We start from the raw sequence: 22,527 nt of genomic DNA, 5'->3' as shown, positions 1-22,527 counted from the left end.
GTGGAGTACAAACACCGACATGGACTTATGGGGCCACGTAGTCTGTTTCTGTGCTGTAACTACTTTGTAAGTATAACCAGCATTTTAATTGGTACAGTTATATGCAAGCTTGTTCTAAATGGTGTAACAGATTATTTCACAACTATGAGCCATACATCAACAGTAGCAGACGTATACAAATTAGGTTGGCAAATGGATAACAAAGTCCAGATAAATTAAATCATTTCAAATCGTATTTTGTATTCCTCACCCCATTTTCTCACCTTGTGGGGGCGCCACTGTTTTCACTACCCATAAGATCACTGATGACACACATTTCTTTAATTGCAGTCAATATTGTCTTAACTGCATGAGGCATTTCTATCTCCTGCCAACTGTTCTTGTCTAATCAACTGTTAAAAGCACTGCATCTAGCTACTAAGAGTAAGCAAAGCACTCTTGGTTGCGGAGATTGAATATGAATCTCAACCCTGCGCAAGCGCAGGTTCAATTTCTCCAATTCTTCTGAATCTGATCACAGCTGTTTTCAGCGTGTGAAGGTCTTTAGCAACTCATGCACTTTCCCATGGGAAATACAAATAAAAACTGATAGATTATCTTGGGGTTTGTTCTCATGTAACCCCATGTAGGATTGAGTTTATTTTATTATAGGACTGTTATACATAAGGATATTACAACTAAATTCTAACAGTTAAAATTGTATTCCATATGTAACATAACCACAAAGCATGATGTTAGCTAAAGTGCTGTACAAGTCATGACATGTTGAGAAGTGATGGAAAGGGTTAATTCAGACTATGTAAAGACCCTTTAATTATGAGTCTTTAGTCTGTGGTTTATCCCAGGGAGGCTGTTAGCCTTTTAACCAGGGAAGACTGTAAACATGTCTAGCCAAATAGCTGTGAAACAGGACAAGTGCATATCAATCTCGTTAAGTGGTCATTGATGAATAAACAGCAAGGAAGCATGAATCTGGAGCCTCACTGAATGACAATGACAATGACCTAAACCAGGCTCAAGGTACCTTCATGGATGGGCAGTTAGGTAATGACTGACTAGATGGACAGAAATGGAGTTTTACCTAATATGGTACAAAGCCAAGCTAGGAACAGTGTATAAAATAGGATTTGTAAGATACTAAAGGCGCATCACCATCAAGAGAAGACAGAAATAGACTTCAATTAAGAGACAAGCAGCCCAGTTAACCAGAGGTTGAGGACCGGTGTTCCATCATGAATGCAACTGCTGATCACTGCCCTTTGCTAAGTATCATGATTTTGTGCTTATTGTGGAAATAAAGTCTGTGACGCTTGTGAAAACACCCTCGTACCAGTGTGGTTTTGCAGCTAGTCTGACCTGGAAGTCTCTTTTAGATCTGCCTTCCCAACTTAGTCTGTAATTGTAATTCACCCAAGTTATACAATTAAATTAAAGCAAACCCCAGATCTTACACCCAAGCAGTTGACTCAGATTTTCATTAGTATAATTGATGAGACACAAATAAGGATGGCAAATTAATAATTTACAACCTTTAGCAAAATACAGATATTGCACCTCCTTATTAAAAATGTATCTCTGCAAACAGCATGTTTATATACAGACATGTAAATGCTTATATAGTCTTTCACATATCAAATGCCAATAGTTCTCTTTCACTAACTAGGCCACAAGCTCTTTGTTCTTCATTACCAAGGTCTTTCCTCCCATGCAGCCTGCTCATCGTGAGGCACTGCCGATAACTTCCCTTGAACGGAAAGTTAAGTACCTTGCACATATTATACACCATATCAAACGGTCAGGGATAAAGTTTAGAAGTCTATGGCTTTCTCCATTAGTTCCAAGCATGTATATTGATTGTTATTCTATATACATCACGTGCAAGCGATAACAAATGGGTCAGTTTAAACAAGCTGCTCCATTACTTACGTGTCTGCTTGCTGTCCTTAGGCAATTGCATCTTGTTTCTCTGACTGCTACCTTCCAGTATATAAACATAGCTTTTCACTTCTTTATCAAAAACCTGAAACAAAAAATGACTCTTGAGATGCAAACAAAGCAAAGTTAAGGCATTCTGAATATGTCCATTGAACTTCTACTAAAACAAATTTCTGGAACACAATAGGAATAAACACCAAAGTTAGATTAGCAAAAGCCATGCTCGATACACTACTGCCATCTGTAAAAACCTTTAACATGATAACTTTGAAATAATTCTGTTTCTCAGAAATATGGGCCGAAATTTTACAGGCTCCCCGAGGTGGGATTGGAGGCAGGGGGGCACAGAGTATTGTGACACATGACGGTAGGCAGAGGGCCTGTCGCCTCCCTGTGGCCCAGTGATCTGTCCGGGTGCAGGATAGGCCGACGACGGCCTTCCCACCAAAGGCCAATTAAGGCCCTTAAGTGGCCTATTAACGGCCAATTAAGGGCTTCTTTCCTCCCCCCACCCCTCCGCCACTGGGATCTTACCAACAGCTGGGGTGGGGTGGCGGTCACCGCTGTGTGGCGGGGGGGGGGGGGGGGGGGGAGGACGCCTTGTAAAAGTAAGCACCCTCCCTCAGGATTTGGGGGGAGGGCGTGGGTCCCTCTTCCATGGGCAATTTGTGGCCCACGGAAGACCCCCACGGGAACAACTTTAGACCCCTGGACTGAAGGACTACTCCCCCACCCCCGGCCTTCCAGACTGGCCCCAGCGACCCCTGTCTCGCCTACCTCTGTTCCGGGGTTCTAGCGCTGGGCCTGGGTCCGAGGCCTCTGCAGTACCTGCCTCTGATTGGCCGGCAGCTCTTGGAGGTGGGATCCCCGTCCCTTTAAAGGAACGGGGATTCCACCTCCTAAAACTTTTAATCAAAAAGACCAGAGGATCTGCTCCAGTGGGGCACGAAAAGGCAGAGGCGGGGTTCCCTCTGCCTTTTTGGCCCAATGCCTGGAAGCCCATCTCCAGCACAAAATCCAACCCATAAAGTCTAAACAGGCAAATGGATTATGGCATTCCCCACCCTAAACTGAAAAAAAATGAGACACTATATCACTTGGTGAGTTTTCTGACACAAAGTTACATATCTGTAAAGCATCAACGCCAGATGTAGGAATGGAGAAGGAGTAAAATCTACAATTTAAAAGCCTTGCAGTGCTTCTTGTCCAGTCAGCGTCATGGAAATCGTCAATTATGTTCCCATGTCCAAATATTGCTCCACGCATACATCAATATTTGGAATACCACGTCCGCACTATAACTCCACAAGTGCTCTGATTGCATCAACAACAAAACCTCAGAAACAACACCTGAAGTCACTGTATCATATCCAGCACATCCTGCTGCTTCAAGTATTCTGGATTTATCCTTAGGGTTAATAATTGCGACTGACGGAAATGAGGATTTATTTATTCAATCATGAACCAAATGTCTGCTTAACTAAACGTAAGTAAATCAAAACCTGTCTTATTTAATTAGTAAGTAACAATGAGGAATGAATAAGCAACAGAAGACAGAGCAATCAAATCATATTTGTTTTTGCTAACTACCAATCACAAACTTGCAATGAAAAGGAAGTGACTAATCAAATCATACCAACTACACTGGAAAGAAAATGGTAACTTCTTCCTCAAGATGAAAATTTAGAGGTAAAAGTAACATTTAAAACATAAACCTTAAAAATTAAACAATAAAATGCTTATAGATTTGTTTGGCACAGAATTGTAAAGGCACACTTTTATGCTGTTACTGTAATCAGGAACCTGGGCTAATAACCCCAGAACAAGGCATGGGTACCTGATGGATGAGAATAGATCAGGAATAAGTCGGGCCACATGCTCCTGAACTCACCTCCCTCTCAATTTACCAGGCCCCCATCCTCAAGGCAGTTAGACTTCAATCCCTGCAGAATGTTGCCAGAGCCTGGAAACTTGCTCCCATTACTCAGGCCCCAATGCTCTCAGACTCTGTTGCCCACACCTACTACAAGCATATTTTGAGGCTCCAGGTCTTCCCCAAAAGATCAAAACTCCATTACCTCACTTCCCACATACCTCCTTAGTGCTATCACATCCTGGGACATCATAAGAGTAGTGACAGACAGCACTAATTTTCCCCAGTGCTTCCAGACCACGAGACACCCTCCCCGCTTTCCACACAGACACCATATCTATGGAATTCCCCACGCAAGAGTCCGACATCTCACTTCAGTTCTGTCAGGCCACAGACCTTTCCCAATGGAACATAGGAAGATAGGAACAGGAGTAGGCCATTCAGTCCCTCGAGCCTGTCCCACCATTTAATGAGCTCTAGACCTTAGGACTCTTGTACCCAAAACCAACCCCCAAACCCAAACGACCCCAATCCCACTTCGGTCACCTCCTTGACCTATTTTGGTACATAAACTCCCCAAATGGTCCCCACACCAAGACCTCCAATCCAACAATATGCCAATCCAAACCCTGGGAGCTTCCCCATCATGCTCCCACATTTCACATTCACTGCTGCCAACCATCAGACACACCATCTACAAATGTGCCATACTCTAAAACCACTCGATGTCACCAAAGCCCAACACCCACTTAACTTCTACAGAGCAGCCAGAACCAGCATACCTCCCCATTCCTGCTAAACCTCACGTTCCCACCTCCAGTCTACATGTTGCCTCTCATCGTGCTCTGTAACCTGGGCTTTAAAAAAGCAAAAGGTTAAAATGAAATACGTAAATAAAGCAACATATAATAATCAATGCCATTCAATTATGTTATAATCCCTATGGAGACCACCAACAAACCAAAAAAAAAAAATCTAATCCACCAACTGACCCCATTTAGGAAACAGAAACCAAAGGGATAAGATTTCACTTTTATAAATTTTACTTTAAACATCAAACCAAACCAACATAAATTAAACATGAACAGTTAACTCATGGTCGGTATGTATATCTTAAAGGTTACACATAAATTGGCAGAAGCAAAGGTAGTTCTTACAGATCTTCAGAATAGTCTCATCAGCAAGGTGGCACTGAACAGTCCCACAGTACAAGAACATTAGGATCCTCCTCAGGTAGTTCAAGTTCTGTCCTCCAGGATGCAAATACAGAAGTAAAGAGGTCCTGTCGAAAGCGAATGACGCAATCTTCCCTTTCATGTGTTTTTTTGAGACAGTCCCCGATTTGAAGTTGAAACTAAAAGATTTCCAGGTTTTTGGGGAGTCAAACCCAGGTTAGACAAACAAACAGTTCTGTCTGAGAAAAAACAGTTTTCTTTTTAACCAAGGACATGTAACTGGGGGCTTAGGTTTGAGTTTCACCAGAAGGCTTTAGAAGAATGTGTGCTCTTTTTAAAGAGAAGGCTTTTTGTCGACTCTCGAATAACCTCAGCCTTTTCCACTCCTGTCCTGATGACGTGGTTCCGCTGACACCTTTTCAGTTGCCGAAGACAACTGCCGTAAGTCATTCACCAATGGTCAGCCCTCAGTCCAGGCTCCTCAGCCTGCAGTCAAAACAAATGCTTAAACTGGCTGCTTCAATTCCAAACAGCGTCTCTGGAAGCAAAAAACCTGCAGCTCTCGGCCTGTCGCTTTAAACAAACTGGATGATTTTTCCATCCACTGCAGTGTCCTTTCCAACTCTCAAAAAACCTTCTCTTTAAAAAAGGCACATTTTTTTAAGCTGGCTCCCACATTCTTCAAAAGCCTTCAGGTGAAACTGAAACCTATGCCCTCAGTTACATGTCCTTGGTTAAAAAGAAAACTGTTTTTTCTCAGACAGAACTGTTGGTTTGTCTAACCTGGGTTTGACTCCCCAAAAACCTGGAAACCTTTTACTTTCAACTTCAAATCAGGGACTGTCTCAAAAAAAAAAAACCACACAAGCTGTACTGCATCACAATTGCAGATTTTCACAGAAAAAATAGGTAGAGTTGAGGATCTTGATACCCAAAGCTCCAGTAAAAATCTTAGATCGCAAGGTAACTGATAACATATTCTGCATTACATGGCAGACATCTACGTTATTATAGAAGTGTGCAATCTCTAACTGTTAGCAATTCCACAGTCATCTGCTAGTATCTGTAAAAATCTTAATTGGTACTGTTCATGTCCTGCCAGGATATACCCTGATTGCGGCACTCCTCTCAAAGGCAGAGCTCCCAAGTGTGTTGGCACTAACCAAACAGAGGCGGCGTCAGTGAATTGGACATGTCAGCAGGATGGAAGACGGTCCCATACCCAAGGACCTTCTCTATGGTGAGGTAGCCAGGTCAGACAACTAGCGGGGCCCGCAAAGGTCAGCTTCAAGGATGCTTGCAAGCATGACATGAAGGCCCTAAATGTAGACTATTGCACCTGGGAGTTACTTACTGGTAAAAGAGGGAAATGGCGACACGTCCTGTGAACTGGTGTACACCACCAGGATGACCAGTTGCTACAGCAGGTTGGCAACAGGCGCCAAAGTCAAAAACAACATCACACAGCGTCACTTGGCAGCTTTACGTGCAGCACTTGTGGCAGAACCTGCCTCTCAAGGATTGGCTTTCACATCCATCAAAGATGCACCAAGACACCCCACCTAAATGGATTGTTTGGTCTGTCACTTTTCTACGTGCACGTTTTTCAACACACTTGCATAGAATTGGCTGCAATTCTGAAACAAAACTAAATTTCAGTTGTACAAGCAGACTAGAAAGCATACAAGGTACTACATTTGGATAGAGTGGAGAGATCAAAACAAATCGAAATTATACTGCAAAATCCATTGTCGTGATCATCCAAAGCATGTAAGCCATATATGGGCTAGATTTATCACTTATTCATAGTCAATGGCAGATAGTCTAACCAAGAAGGCCCTGCTTGCCAAAACCAATTTGAGACCTTTCATTTTCCTTTGGTTGTAGTGATCAGTTTAGCACTGGACTTCTGCAATGTCCTGCAGGCTGCTCAGGCCTGCTGGGAACTTTGAACAGTTGATTAATGAGCTGCTTTCTGTCTTCTCTCATTTCGTCAAATTAATTTAGTATATTGATTTAGTCTCCAACTGTCACTAAGCAGAATGCTGTTCAGCACTAAACCAGCAATGTAAATAGTGTCATTTAGTATTGAACAGCATTTGGCTTGGAGAGGAATTTGGAAATTAAATGAATGCGACTAAATTAATAGTACTAAATGAGAGAGGATGAGGGGCGTGGCAAACCAGCTGATTAATCAGCTCTTTAAAGTGTCCAGCAGCGCTAAGCAGTCTAACAAATGTGAATCAGCCATAAATATTAGAAGTTGTCTTGAGAGAAAGTCATGCCAAAAACAAATAAGTTAGCCCACAAAAGGGACGGGGTGCAGTTTGTTACTTTTTCCCAAGGAGCCAAGTGAGATTGATTTAACTAATTCAAAACACATTACACTGTTACTCTGTATGTTCAATCATAGTCTCTGAAATAAACAGCTTAATGATTGGTACTTTGTCTTGTTTCACCTAGTGTTTCTCAGTCTGCCTTCAAAAAGACTGGAAAAGCACAACAAGACAGACAATATCCAGTTCAAATCACAAGGAGGTGCTATTGTTACACCCCTGGGTTATGCTATCACATAGTTAGATGTTGAGTGTAATAGGCACATCCCTAAACTTAACATGCTCAAATCACTTGAGAGTGACCAGTACATTTTAAGTGATGCAATACCTCAGAGCTTAAATTTGCAACCATTTGCTTTTCGCAGATTTTGAATTCTATATCCCTAGAAATAAATCCCAGTGTTTTGTTAGCCTTTTTAACTGATCTGCAATGCCACTTTTAATGATTCGTTCACCTGTATCCCTTGATCCCTTTCTTCTTCCATCCTATTCAATTTCTAATTTGCTAAGGGATATGTGATGTTTCTATTTCCCCTTCCAAACTCTATGTTAAAGTTCATTTGCCACTTCGGCACAGTGTACATGTTTTCCAAGGGCTTCTTTGTATTATGCCGCATTCTTCTTTAGTGTTAGCTGTACAAACCAGTTTGGTCATCTGCAAATTTTGAATAAGTTATTTATTCCCAAGTCCAAATCATGAATGTAAATTATGGATAAAAGTGGCCCCAGCACTGATCCTTGTGGAACATTGCTCTCTACCTTCATTCAATCTGAATAGCTACCCTTCACCCCCTACTCTTTGCTTTCTTTGTTTTTAGTCAATTTGCTATCCATTCAGTTGTTATTTGTCCACTGACTTCACTTGTTCTCATCTTTGTCATGAGTCTACCATATAGCACCGTGTCAAAGGCTTTTTGAAAACCAAGATCTACTACATTACCCTGGTCTATACTTTCAGTTACCTCAAAGAATTCAGTCAGGTTAGTTAAGTAAGACAGCCTCTCTGAAGCTGGGCTGACATTTTTAAAGTATATTTTCTGTCTCCACATGCTCTTCTATCACTTCTTTTAGTATAGATTCCAGTTTGTTTCTCATCACTGACGTTAATCTGACTGGTCTATAGAACATCTCCCTGTTCGTATGGCCAGCGACTCCCACATCTGATGAAACGAATAATAAAAAAATGGAACGACATTAGCTGTCCACCAGTTCTCCGACATTACCCAGTCTTCTATGGAACTCTTGTATATCCTCCGTAGTCTCCGTGAGTATGCATAGGTACATGTCATCTGGATCTGGAATTTTCTCTTTTAGTTTTGTTAGTTTGTCAATTATTTTCTCCTTTCCTATCCTACTATATTCGTATATTTTCAACCTCATCCTCCAGCAAAATGTCTTTCATTATCTTCTTTTGAACGACTGAGGCAAAGTAATTATTCAATACTTCTGCCGTTTCTCCGTCATTGCCCGTGAGTTTATCTTGCTCATCACTTAGTAGCCCTATAATTTTCCTTTTGTCCTTCACGACCTACCTGCAGCCTTTGACACGGTTGACCACACCAACCTCCTCCATTGCCTCTCCACTGTCGTCCAGATGGGTAGGACTGCTCTCATCTGGTTTCGTTCTTATCCAATCATAGCCAGAGGGTCACTTGCAATGGCTTCTCTTCCTGCCTCTGCACCATTACTTCTGGTGTCCCCCAAGGACGATCTTTGGCCCCCTTATATTTCTCGTCTATATGACATCATCTGAAAGCACAGCATTAGTTTTCACATGTATGTTGACGACACTCAGCTCTACCTCAGCATCACTTCTCTCGACTCCTGCATTATTGCTAAATTATCAGATTGCTTATCCGACATCCAGTACTGGATAAGCAGAAATTTCCTCCAATTAAAGATTGGGAAGAACTCCCTGCTCGAAACTCAGTTCACTAGCTACAGACTCCATCCCTCTCCCTGGAAACAATGAGATTAAGCCAGTGTGTTCGCATCCTTGGTGTCACATTTGACCCCAAGATGAGCTTCCAACCTCATATCCATGCCATCACCAGGACTGCCTATTTCCACCTCCGTAATATCGCTCGCCTTCGCCTCTGTCTCAGCTCATTTGCTGCTGAAAACCTCACTCAAGCCTTCGCTACCTGTGCACTTGACTATTCCAATGCACTCCTTGTTAATCTCCCGCATTCTACTCTTCGTAAACTTGAGCTCATCCTAAACTCTGCTGCCCATGTCTTAACTCGGACAAAGTCCCGTTCCCCTATCACCTCTTTTCCTCGCTGGCATACATTGGCTCCCGGTCAAGCAACATCTTGATTTTAAAATCTAGTGATTGTTTTCAAATCCCTCCATGGCCTTGCCACTCCCTTTCTCTGTAATCCCTCCAGCCCCGCAACCCTCCAAGATATCTGCGCTCCTCTAATTCTGGCCTTTTGTGCATCCTTGATTTTAATCGCTCCACCATTGGTGGCCGCACCTTCAGTTGCCTAAGCCACAAGCTCTGGAATACCCTCCCTAAACCTCTCCACCTTGCTTTCCTCCTTTAAGACACTCCTTAGACCTATCTCTTTGACCAAGCCTTTGGTCATCTGACCTACTATCCCCTTTGGTGGCTTTGTGCCAAACTTTGTTTGATAATGCTCCTGTAAAGCACCTTGGGATGTTTTATTACATTAAAGGCTCTATATAAATATAAGTTGTTATTTATATGCAAAGAACACTATTTCTTTTCATATTCCTTGATAATTTGACTTTGTAATTAAAGATTATTAATTATTTTTCAAGATTTTCTCTCGGTGCACCTTTAGATCCACCCTCATATCCTGATCGTTTGCCCTTTTCCATTTTCTTTCCTTCACCTGTATACAACTTAAGGCATGCTTGATCCTAATCTTGAACTTTGCTGCATTATAATCACTACTAAGATGCTGTCCTACTCTCACTTGTATCTTGGTGGACATCTTACCTACCGAGTGAGAAAGGAGTTCTGTATACACCAACATATAAAACATTGAACCGAAGCCCTGTCCGCCTTCTCAGATGGACGTTAAAAAAGTCCCATGGCACTATTCAAAGAACAGTGGAGTTCTCCTTAGTGTCCTGGCTAACATTTATCTCTCAACCACCAAGTAAAATGGATGGCCTGGTCATTTATTTCATAGTTGTTTGTGGGGGCTTGCTGTGCACAAATTGGCTGCCACATTTCTGACATTGCAACAGTGACTAAACTTCAAAAAGTGCTTTATTGGCTAATAAGAACAGAATAAATAGGAGCAGGAGTAGGCTATTCAGCCCCTCGGGCCTGCTCTACCATTCAATAATGCGCAAGGGCGGCACAGTGGCGCAGTGGTTAGCACCGCAGCCTCACAGCTCCAGGGACCCGGGTTCGATTCCGGGTACTGCCTGTGTGGAGTTTGCAAGTTCTCCCTGTGTCTGCGTGGGTTTTCTCCGGGTGCTCCGGTTTCCTCCCACAAGCCAAAAAGACTTGCATGTTGATAGGTAAATTGGCCATTATAAATTGTCACTAGTATAGGTAGGTGGTCGGGAAATATAGGTACAGGTGGGGATGTTTGGTAGGAATATGGGATTCGTGTAGGATTAGTATAAATGGGTGGTTGATGTTCGGCACAGACTCGGTGGGCCGAAGGGCCTGTTTCAGTGCTGTATCTCTAATCTAAAAAAAAAGATCATGGCTGAGCTGATTATAGCCTTAACTCCACTTTCCTGCCTGCACCCCATAATCCTCAATTCCCTTATAGATCAAAAATCTGTCTAACTCAACTTTGAATATTCAATGACCCAGCCTCCACTGCTCTCTGGGGAATTCCAAAGATTAATGACCCTCAGAGAAGAAATTCCTCCTAATCTCTGTCTTAAAAGGGAGACCCCTAGTTCTCGATTCACCCACAAGAAACATCCTCTCATCTGAATCGTCAAGCCCCCTCAGAATTTTATATATTTCAATCAGATCACCTCTCATTCTTCTAAACTCCAATGAGTACAGACCCAACCTACTCAACTTTTTCATATAAGACAACTCCTTTATCCCAGGAATCAGTCTAGTGAACCTTCTCTGAACTGCTTCCAAAGCAAGTATATCCCTCCATATGTAAGGAGACGAAAACTGTACACAATACTCTAGGTGCAGTCTCAACAATGCTCTGCACAGTTGTAGTAAGACTTCGCTACTTTTATACTCCACCCCTTTACAATAAATGCCAATATTCCATTTGCCTTCCTAATTACTTGCTGTACCTGCATGCTAACTTTTTTATGATTCACGTAGAAGGACACCCAGATCCCTCTGTACCGAAATATTCTGCAGTCTCTCTCCATGTAAATAATATTCTGCTTTTCTGTTCTTCCTGCCAAAATGGAAACCTCACATTTTACTCCATCTGCCAGATTTTTGCCCACTCACTTATCCTATCTAAATCTCTTTGCAGATAACTCATGTCCTCCTCACAACTTGGGTTCCTACCTATCTTTGTATTATCCACAAATTTGACTACAATACACTTGGTCCCTTCACCCAAGTCATTAATATACATTGCAAATATTTGAGGCCTCAGCACTGATCCCTGTGGCACTCCAATATTTACTGTTTGCCAACCAAAAAATGCCCCATTTATCCCGACTGTTTCCTGTTAGTTGACCAATCCTCTATCCATGCTAATAAATTACTCCCAATACCGTGAGCCTTCTTTTGTAGTAACCTTTTATGTGACACCTTATCGAATGCCTTTTGGAAATCCAAATACACTACATCTACTGATTCTGCTTTATTTACCCTATTTATTACATCCTCAAAGAACTCTAATAAATTTGTAAAACATGATTTCCTTTCATAAAACCATGTTGACTCCGCCAGATTACATTATGATTTTCTAAACGTACTGCTACTACTTAATTAATAATGGATTCTTGCATTTTCCCAATGACAGATGTTAGGCTAACTGGCCTATAGTTTCCTGCTTTCTGTCTCCCTCCTTTCTTGAATAGAGGCGTTACATTTACACCTTTCCAGAATCTAGGGGATTTTCGAAGATTACAACCAATGCATTCATTATCTCTGCAGTCACTTCTTTTAATATCTTAGGATGCAGGCCATTAGGTCCAGGGGACTTATCAGCCTTTAGTTCCATTAGTTTTGCTAGTATTTTTTCTCTTGTGATAGTGATTGTTTTAAGTACCTCCTTCCCTTTTGACTCTTGATTTTCTGCTATTCTTGGGATGTTTTTTGTGTCTTCTACTGTGAAGACAGATAAAAAAATACTTGTTCAAAGTCTCTGCCAGTTCCTTATTTCTCATTATTCATTCCCGAGTCTAAACCTCTAAGGGACCAACACTTAGGTCAGCTTTTTTTTATTTCATTCATGGGATGTGGGCGCCGCTGGCTAGGCCAGCATTTATTGCCCATCCCTAATTGCCCTTGAGAAGGTGGTGGTGAGCTGCCTTCTTGAACCGCTGCAGTCAATGTGGGGTAGGTACACCCACAGGAGTGTTAGGAAGGGAGTTCCAGGACTTTGACCCAGCGATAGTGAAGGAACAGCGATATAGTTCCAAGTCAGGATGGTGTGTGACTTGGAGGGGAACTTGCAGGTGGTGGTGTTCCCATTCATCTGCTGCCCTTGTCCTTCTAGTTGGTAGAGGTCACGGGTTTGGAAGGTGCTGTCCAAGGAGCCTTGGTGCGTTGCTGCAGTGCATCTTGTAGATGGCACACACTGTTGCCACTGTGCGTCGGTGGTGGAGGAAGTGAATGTTTGCGGATGGGGTTCCAATCAAGCATCCTGCTTTGTCCTGGATGGTGTCAAGCTTCTTGAGTGTTGTTGGAGCTGCACCCATCCAGGCAAGTGGAGACTATTCGATCACACTCCTGACTTGTGCCTTGTAACTGGTGGATATGCTTTGGGGAGTCAGGAGGCGAGTTACTTGCCACAGGCTTCCTAGCCTCTGACCTGCTCTTGTAGCCACGGTATTTATATGGCTACTCCAGTTCAGTTTCTGGTCAATGGTAGTCCCTAGGATGTTGATAGTGGGGGATTCAGCGATGGCAATGCCATTGAATGTCAAGGGGAGATGGTGAGATTCTTTCTTGTTGGAGATGGTCATTGCCTGGCACTTGTGTGGCACAAATGTTACTTGCCACTTGTCAGCCCAAGCTTGGATATTGTCCAAGTCTTGCTGCATTTCTACACAGATTGCTTCATTATCTGAGGAGTTGCGAATGGTGCTGAACATTGCGCAATCATCAGCAAACATCCCCACTTCTGACCTTATGATTGAAGGAAAGTCATTGATGAAGCAGCTGAAGATGGTTGGGCCAAGGACACTACTCGGAGGAACTCCTGCAGTGATGTCCTGGAGCTCAGATGATTGACCGCCAACAACCACAACCATCTTCCTTTGCACTAGGTATGACCCCAACCAGCGGAGAGTTTTCCCTGATTCCCATTGACCTCAGTTTTGCTAGGGCTCCTTGATGCCATACTCGGTCAAATGCTGCCTTGATGTCAAGGGCAGTCACTCTCACCTCACCTCTCATCCCTTTTCTCTATTTGTAGAAACCTTTACTATCTGCTTTTATATTTCTTACTAGTTTACTCTCATACTCTAATTTCTCCCTCTTTATTAATTTTTAAATCACCCTCTGCTGGTTTCTAAAATTTTCCCAATCTTCTGGCCTACCACTAATCTTTGCAGCATTATATGCCTTTTCTTTCAATTTGATACCATCCTTATCTTCCTTAGTTGCCACGGATGGTGCATCCTTCTCATAGAGTCTTTCTTTCTCAATGGAATATATCTTTGTTGGGAGTTATAAAATATCTCCTTAAATGTCTGCCACTGCTTCTCTACTGTCTTACCATTTAACTTATTTGCCCAGTGCACATTTGCCAATTCTGTTTTCATACCTTTGCAACTGCCTTTATGTAAGTTTAAGGCACTAGCTTGAGATCCAAACTTCTCACCCTCAAACTGAACGTGAAAGTCTATCATATTATGGTCACTCTTGCCTGGAGGATCCTTTACTATGAGGTCATTTATTAATCCTGTTTTATTACACATTACCAGGTTGAAAATTGTCTGCTCCCAAGTTGGTTCCAGAACATATTGTTTGAAGAAACTGCCCCTAATAAACTTGATAAACTCAACCTCCAGGCTACCGTTACAATTTGATTAGTCCAATCTATATGAAAATTAAAATTGCCCACAATTATTGCAGTACCTTTCCTACAAGCCCCCATTATTTCCTGATTTATATTCTGCCCTACAGTGTCACTGATAGGGGGGCATATAAACTACTCCCACCAGTGACTTCTTTCCATTGCTAATTCTTAACTCCACCAAACTAATTCTACATCTTGACCTTCCAAGCCAAGATCATTTCTCACTGCTGTACTGATCTTATCCTTTATTAACAGAGCTACCCCACGTCCTTTTCCTTTCTTCCTAATCTTCCAAAACATCAAATACCCTTGAATATTTAGTTCCCAGCCATATCCCTGTAAAGGCCATCATCTCCATTTATTTCTATTTGTGTTACCAATTCACCTATCTTGTCATAAATACTGCATGCATTCAGATAAACAGCCTTTAATTCTGTCTTTTTACCATTTTTCCCTACCCTGACCTTATTTGCTGGTGCAGTCTTATGTTTGTACACTCTGTCCCTACCTGTCATACTCTGGTTAGCATTACCGTATCAGTACCCTGCACTACTGCCTTGTCCTTTCTTGTTAAATTTCCAAATTTCCCCTCACCTGAATTCTCCCTCAACTTTTTAATTTAAAGCCCTCTCTACAGTTATATGATTTGCCAGGACACTGGTCCCAGTACAGTTTAGGTGAAGGCTGGCCCAACAGTACAGGAAAGATTCGATAGGCTAGGCTTGGATCCACTGGAATTTAGAAGAGTAAGAGGCGACTTCTTTGAAGCATAAAAGATCCTGAGGGGTCTTGACAGGGTGGATGTGGAAAGGAGGTTTCCTCTTGTGGGAGAATCTAGAACTAGGGGGTCACTGTTTAAAAGTAAGGGGTTGCCCATTTAGGACAGAGATGAGGAGAAATTTTTTCTCTCAGTGGGTCGTGAGTCTTTGGAACTCTCTTCCTCAAAAGGCCGTGGAAGCAGAGTCTTTGAATATTTTTAAGGCAGAGGTAAATGGATTCTTCATAAGCAAGGGGGTGAAAGGTTATTGGGGGTAGGTGGAAATGTGGAGTTACCAGTTCAGCCATGAACTTACTGAATGGCCCAGCAGGCTCGAGGGGCCGGGTGGCCTACTCCTGCTCCGAATTCATATGTTCGTATGTACAGCTCACTTTTTCCCCAGTATAAAAGTGAGCCATCTTATAGTGCTGCCTCTGTTTGTAGTAGAGTGCTGACTTGGGTTGCATTAGAGTACTATAGTGGAAGTTTGGTAACTGAGGAAGTTAGGTGAGGAGGGAGTGAGGAGCTCCTTTCATTTCCTACCTGTCCTCAGAGTGAGGGGAGCCGAGAGTTTCCAAAAAGCACAGCTGACTGGGAGAAGACTCGGAGGGCAGAGTTCCAGATCGGTAAGTATAAAAAAAAACTTACCTCTGGTAAAAAAAACTGAAAGTGACGTCACAGGAAAGCTGTGACCTGATTGGCTGGTAGGGAATTTTTACTGAATTTGAAAATAAAACATTGATAAAAATTGATTAAAACCCTAATTAACTAATTAATAAGTAGAGTAACTAAACCAGAGGGAGGAGATTACTGTATTTAGTTAGCATTTAATATTTATAGTAGGAATCTAGCACTAGGGACCATATAGTTAATTATAACAATTTAGTAATGATTTAATAAGTATTTAGTTATTTTAAATTAATTTATTAATTAGTGCTAGAAAGGTCAGTTAGAGGGGTGAAGTGCTTCACCTGTGAGATGTGGGAGGTCCGTGACACTTCCAGCGTACCGGACGACTACATCTGCAGGAAATGTACCCAGTTGCAGCTCCTCACAGACCACATGGATCGGTTGGAGCGGCAACTGGATGCACTTAGGAGCATGCAGGTGGCAGAAAGCGTCATAGACAGGAGTTTTAGAGAAGTGGTTACACCCAAGGTGCAGGCAGATAGATGGGTGACTGCTAGAAGGGGCAGGCAATCAGTGCAGGAATCCCCTGTGGCTATCCCCCTCTCTAACAAGTATACCGTTTTGGATACTGTTGGGGGGGTGGATGGCCTATCAGGGGAAAACAGCAGCAGCCAGAGCAGTGGCACCACGGCTGGCACTGTTGTTTAGCAGGGAGGGACAAAGCGCAGAAGAGCAATAGTTATAGGGGACTCTTATAGTCAGGGGCACAGATAGGCGCTTCTGTGGACATGAAAGAGACTCCAGGATGGTATGTTGCCTCCCTGGTGCCAGGGTCAAGGATGTCTCTGAACGGACAGGGGGCATTCTGAAGGGGGAGGGTGAACAGCCAGAGGTTGTGGTACACATCGGTACCAATAACACAGGCAGGAAGAGTGACGAGGTCCTGCAGGGGGAGTTTAGGTCGTTAGGTAGAAAGTTAAAAGACCTCTATGGTTGTAATCTCGAGATTACTCCCTGTGCCACGTGCCAGTGAAGCTAGAAATAGGAAGATAGTGCAGCTAAACATGTGGTTGAACAGCTGGTGTAGAAGGGAGGGTTTCAGATATCTGGACCACTGGGATCTCTTCAGGGACAGATGGGACCTGTATAAGAAGGACGGGTTGTATCTAAACTGGAGGGTCACATATATCCTGGCTGCAAGGTTTGCCAGCGTCACTCGGGAGGGTTTAAACTAGTGTGGCAGGGGGGTGGGAACCAGAACAGTAGGACAGCAAGTGAAATAAATGAGGGGGAACTAGTAAATAAGGCCAGTAAGACCAAAAGGAAGAGCGGGCAGGGAGATGTTGCAGAGCACAGCGGGACTGGTGGTCTGAAGTGCATTTGTTTCAATGCGAGAAATATAACAGGTAAGGCAGATGAACTTAGAGCTTGGATTAGTACGTGGAAATATGATGTTGTTGCTATTACAGAGACTTGGGTGAGGGAAGGGCAGGATTGGCAGCTAAATGTTCCAGGATTTAGAAGCTTCGGGTGGGATAGAGGGGGATGTAAAAGGGGTGGGGGAGTTGCATTACTGGTTAAGGAGAATATCACAGCTGTACTGCGGGAGGACACCTCGGAGGGGTCATGCAGCGAAGCAATATGGGTGGAGCTCAGGAATAGGAAGGGTGCAGTCACGATGTTGGGGGTTTTCTACAGGCCTCCCAACAGCCAGCGGGAGGTAGAGGAGCAGATATGTAGACAGATTTTGGAAAGATGTAAAGGTAACAGGGTTATAGTGGTGGGTGATTTTAACTTCCCCTATATTGACTGGGACTCACAGTGCTAGGGGCTTGGATGGGGCAGAATTTGTAAGGAGCATCCAGGAGGGCTTCTTGAAACAATATGTAGATAGTCCAACTAGGGATGGGGCCGTACTGAACCTGGTATTGGGGAATGAGCCCGGCCAGGTGGTCGAAGTTTCAGTAGGGGAGCATTTCGGGAACAGTAACCATAATTCCATAAGTTTTAAGGTACTTGTGGATAAGGATAAGAGTAGTCCTCGGGTGAAGGTGCTAAATTGGGGGAAGGCTAATTATAACAATATTAGGCAGGAACTGAAGAATTTAGATTGGGGGCGGCTGTTTGAGGGTAAATCAACATCTGACATGTGGGAGTCTTTCAAACGTCAGTTGATTAGAATCCAGGACCGGCATGTTCCTGTGAGGAAGAAGGATAAGTTTGGCAAGTTTCGGGAACCTTGGATAACGCGGGATATTGCGAGCCTAGTCAAAAAGAAAAAGGAAGCATTCTTAAGGGCTGGAAGGCGAGGAACAGACGAATCCCTTGAAGAATATAAAGACAGTAGAAAGGAACTTAAGCAAGGAGTCAGGAGGGCTAAAAGGGGCCATGAAAAGTCATTGGCAAATAGGATTAAGGAAAATCCCAAGGCTTTTTATACGTATATAAAGAGCAAGAGGGTAACTCGGGAAAGGGTTGGCCCACTCAAGGACAGAGAAGGGAATCTATGTGTGGAACCAGAGGAAATGGGCGAGGTACTAAATGAGTACTTTGCATCAGTATTCACCAAAGAGAAGGACTTGGTGGATGATGAGCCTAGGGAAGGGAGTGTAGATAGTCTCAGTCATCTCATTATCGAAAAGGAGGAGGTGTTGAGTGTCTTGCAAAGCATTAAGGTAGATAAGTCCTACTGAGGGAGGCAAGGGAAGAAATTGCTGGGGCCTTGACAGAAATCTTTGCATCCTCATTGGCTACAGGTGAGGTCCCAGAGGACTGGAGAATAGCCAATGTTGTTCCTTTGTTTAAGACGGGTAGCAAGGATAATCCAGGAAATTATTGGCCGGTGAGCCTTACGTCAGTGGTGGGGAAATTATTAGAGAGGATTCTTCGGGACAGGATTTACTCCCATTTGGAAACAAACAAACTTATTAGTGAGAGGCAGCATGGTTTTGTGAAGGGGAGGTCGTGTCTCACTAATTTGATGGAGTTTTTTGAGGAAGTGACAAAGATGATTGATGAAGGAAGGGCAGTGGATGTTATCTATATGGACTTCAGTAAAGCCTTTGAAAAGGTCCCTCGTGGCAGACTGGTACAAAGGGTGAAGTCACACGGGATCAGAGGTGAGCTGGCAAGATGGATACAGAACTGGCTCTGTCAGAGAAGACAGAGGGTAGCAGTGGAAGGGTGCTTTTCTGAATGGAGGGATGTGACTAGTGGTGTTCCGCAGGGATCAGTGCTGGGACCTTTGCTGTTTGTAGTATATATAAATGATTTGGAGGAAAATGTAGCTGGTCTGATTAGTAAGTTTGCGGATGACACAAAGGTTGGTGCAGTTGCGGACAGTGATGAGGATTGTCAGAGGATACAGCAGGATATAGATCGGTTGGAGACTTGGGCGGAGAAATGGCAGATGGAGTTTAATCCGGACAAATGTGAGGTAATGCATTTTGGAAGGTCTAATACAGGTGGGAAGTATGCAGTAAATGGCAGAACTCTTAGGAGTATTGACTGGCAGAGAGATCTGGGCGTACAGGTCCACAGGTCACTGAAAGTGGCAACGCAGGTGGATAAGGGAGTCAAGAAGGCATACGGTATGCTTGCCTTCATCATTCAAGGCACAGAGTATAAAATTGGCAAGTCATGCTGCAGCTGTACAGAACTTCAGTTAGGCCACACTTAGAATATTGCGTGCAATTCTGGTCGCCACACTACCAGAAGGACGTGGAGGCTTTGGAGAGGGTACAGAAGAGGTTTACCAGGATGCTGCCTGGTCTGGAGGGCATTAGCTATGAGGAGAGGTTGGATAAACTTGGATTGTTTTCACAGGAACAACGGAGGTGGAGGGGTGACATGACAGAGGTTTACAAAGTTATGAGCGGCATGGACAGAGTGGATAGTCAGAAGCTTTTTCCCAGCGTGGAAGAGTCAGTTACTGGGGGACATAGATTTAAGGTGCGAGGGGCAAAGTTTAGAGGGGATGTGTGAGGCAAGTTCTTTACACAGAGAGTGGCGAGTGCCTGGAACTTGCTGCCGGGGGAAGGTGGTGGAAGCAGGTACGATAGCGACGTTTAAGAGGCATCTTGACAAATACATGAATAGGATGGGAATAGAGTGATACGGTCCCCGGAAGTGCAGAAGGTTTTAGTTTAGGCAGTCTTCAAGATCAGCGCAGGCTTGGAGGGCCGAATGGCCTGTTCCTGTGCTGTACTGTTCTTTGTTCTTTGATGCCCATGCTCCGTGAATCAAAACCCATTTCTCCCACACCAATGTTTAAACCACACATTCAACTCTCTGATCTTATTCATCCATGCCAATTTGCTTGTGGCTCAGGTAATAATCCAGAGATTACCACCTTTGTGATTCTGCTTTTTAAATAAGCCCCAAGTTGCTCATACTTCCTCAGCAGAACCTCTTTCTTAGTCCTACCTATGTCGTCGGTACCCACATGGACCAAGACAACTGGACCTTTCCCATCCCACTCCAAGTTCCTTTCCAGCCCCAAGGAAATGCCCTTAACCCTGGCACCAGGCAGGCAACGCAGCCTTCAGGACTCATGCTCTCGGTTGCAGAGAACAATATCTATTCCCCTTGCTATACTGTTCCACTACTACTACATTCCTTTTTACTCCCCCCACTTGAATGGCCCCCTGCACCATGGTGCTGTGGTCAGTTTGCTCATCCACCCTGCAGTTCCTGCTCTCGTTCATACAAGCTGCAAGAACCTTGAACCTGTTGGACAAGTGCAAGGGCTGAGGCTTCTCCATTGCTACTTTCTGAATCCCCATACTTCGCTCACTCATAGTCACACCCTCCTGTCCCTGAGAACGCACTGAATCTGAAGTACCTAGCCTAAGTGTCCAGGTAACTATCCCCTCCCTGATGCATCGTAGTGTCCAAATCTTGAACTCCAGCTCATCAACTCTAAGTCAAAGTTTCTCGAGCTGCATACACTTACTGCAGATGTGGTTGCAGTGGATCACACTGGTGTCCACTGGCTCCCATATGCTATAGCCGCAACACATCAGTTGCCCTGCCATCTCTATTGTGTTTTATTTAACTAATTAAGTTTCAAGTTTAGAACTATCACTGATTAGCTTAATTAATATAAATACAAATTATTAATTTGTAGCTTAACACCATACTTCCATCTCCCCAGTACCAGTTTAAACTACTGCTCCAGTTTAGAAAGGGAAAAACCTTAAAACTGACCAACCGATGACCTACCTGCTCACCTAATTAATGCCTCTGGGCTTCAGTTCTCGGGTTTCACTGTCGCTCGCTCTCTCCTGGATTACTGTTTGTTCTGTGAAAGACCAGAACAGCACTTCCTCCCTCACTCACCGAATTCCCACACTTACCAAATTCCCAAGGTAGGCACTGTCTCACAGGACTCAGTCGAGCAGAACTTCATGCTAATTGACTGTAAAGCAGTTTGGTTTCGGACAACCTGAGGTCATGAAAGGCATTCTATTAATGCAGGTCTGTCTTTTTAAAAAAAAGTAAATGTCTAGAGTCAGCTGGGAGAAAGGCATTTGCATGCAACTTCAAACCTATTAGTAAACAATGGTAACTTGCCCTACTGCCCTCCATCAGAAAAACCTCTATATACAGCTAGAATTGTACATATACATGGGATTCACTGTCCAGGTTTATGTTTTACTTTCTCTGTTCTTCAGTTAGCAAGAAGTACCTTACATGAGGACAATTATATTGGGAGAGAATGGAGATTTGTATACAATTAATCTGACTAATCTTATAAATCTATGCACTGAAATCATTTAGCCAACACATCAGCAATTATGACACTTGTAAAAACACTTTTATAAATGTGATTTATTTTTATGTATGCGTGTTTCAATGATTTTCCTGTTGTCCTACTCTTCGTGACTATAAACATGCTCTGAACATGCCAATGATATTGACAAAGAAGAACATACTCCTGTAAAATGCTACACCAATTTTCAAACTTTACCAAGCATTTGATGGTCGGAAGCCACTAATCAATTGAGAATACAACAAAGTTCCAAGTTACTGGGAAATTGATTCATGGATACACATGCACACATACAAGTAGTTTTCACTGTGATTACTGCAAGAGTCTGACAAGATTAAGGTTCCTGTCAAGTTCAATGAAATGTTTAGATGCTACTGAGTTGACAATTTTAAGAATCATGGGCTGAGTGTTTTCAGATTCAGGAATCCCAGTATGCAGAGCTTTGAAAGGAATTTACAGACAGATGACAAAGTGTTTCATAGTGCTGGATTGTTTCAGCCTTTAACGATGATTGGGTTGAAAATTTAACCACCGAGTTTGAATAAAATCTAAGTTCTATTGAGGCAAACCTGTTTCGTTCTGATTCAGACCTTTAATACATTAGAACTATCGAGAAGGCAAATATCAAAACACTTTAACAGGATCCATTTACAATATTCCATGAAAATGTGGTGAAGAAACAACTCCTAACAGCATTAAGGAATCTGAAGACCTGAGGAGCAGCAAGGATTCAATGCATAAATTTTAACACCTAACATAGATTTTAAACTACAATATGACTATGATAGGGTTACAAACAGCTGTCAAGTCTGTTGATATATATGTAAATACAGGCTGATCAAACAATTTATATGCAACATTTCAGCTCTGATGTGT

The 22,527-nt window shown here is 43.0% G+C and overlaps 1 protein-coding gene across 8 annotated transcripts in view; it reads right to left on the bottom strand.

Moving 5' to 3' along the window:
* cfap20dc (CFAP20 domain containing) overlaps positions 1-22,527 on the bottom strand; it is a 548,283-nt gene that overhangs the window by 520,063 nt on the left and 5,693 nt on the right. For 7 of the 8 annotated variants that reach the window (XR_010976965.1, XM_068051613.1, XM_068051614.1 and 4 more), the window contains exon 3: positions 1,927-2,020. Coding sequence is in view for 7 of the 8 variants with exons in the window: in XM_068051613.1 (XP_067907714.1) it covers positions 1,927-2,020 (94 nt within the window). In the remaining variant the exon portion in view is untranslated. Of the gene's footprint in view, positions 1-1,926; positions 2,021-21,109; positions 21,230-22,527 lie in introns of those variants that run through there. The other variant, XM_068051615.1, reaches the window with a different exon arrangement.

This window comes from Heterodontus francisci, chromosome 19 (genome assembly GCF_036365525.1).
Source record: "Heterodontus francisci isolate sHetFra1 chromosome 19, sHetFra1.hap1, whole genome shotgun sequence".
NCBI lineage: Eukaryota > Metazoa > Chordata > Chondrichthyes > Heterodontiformes > Heterodontidae > Heterodontus > Heterodontus francisci.
The sequence above is the reverse complement of the archived record's forward strand: the minus strand, read 5'-3'. Positions and strand labels throughout refer to the sequence as shown.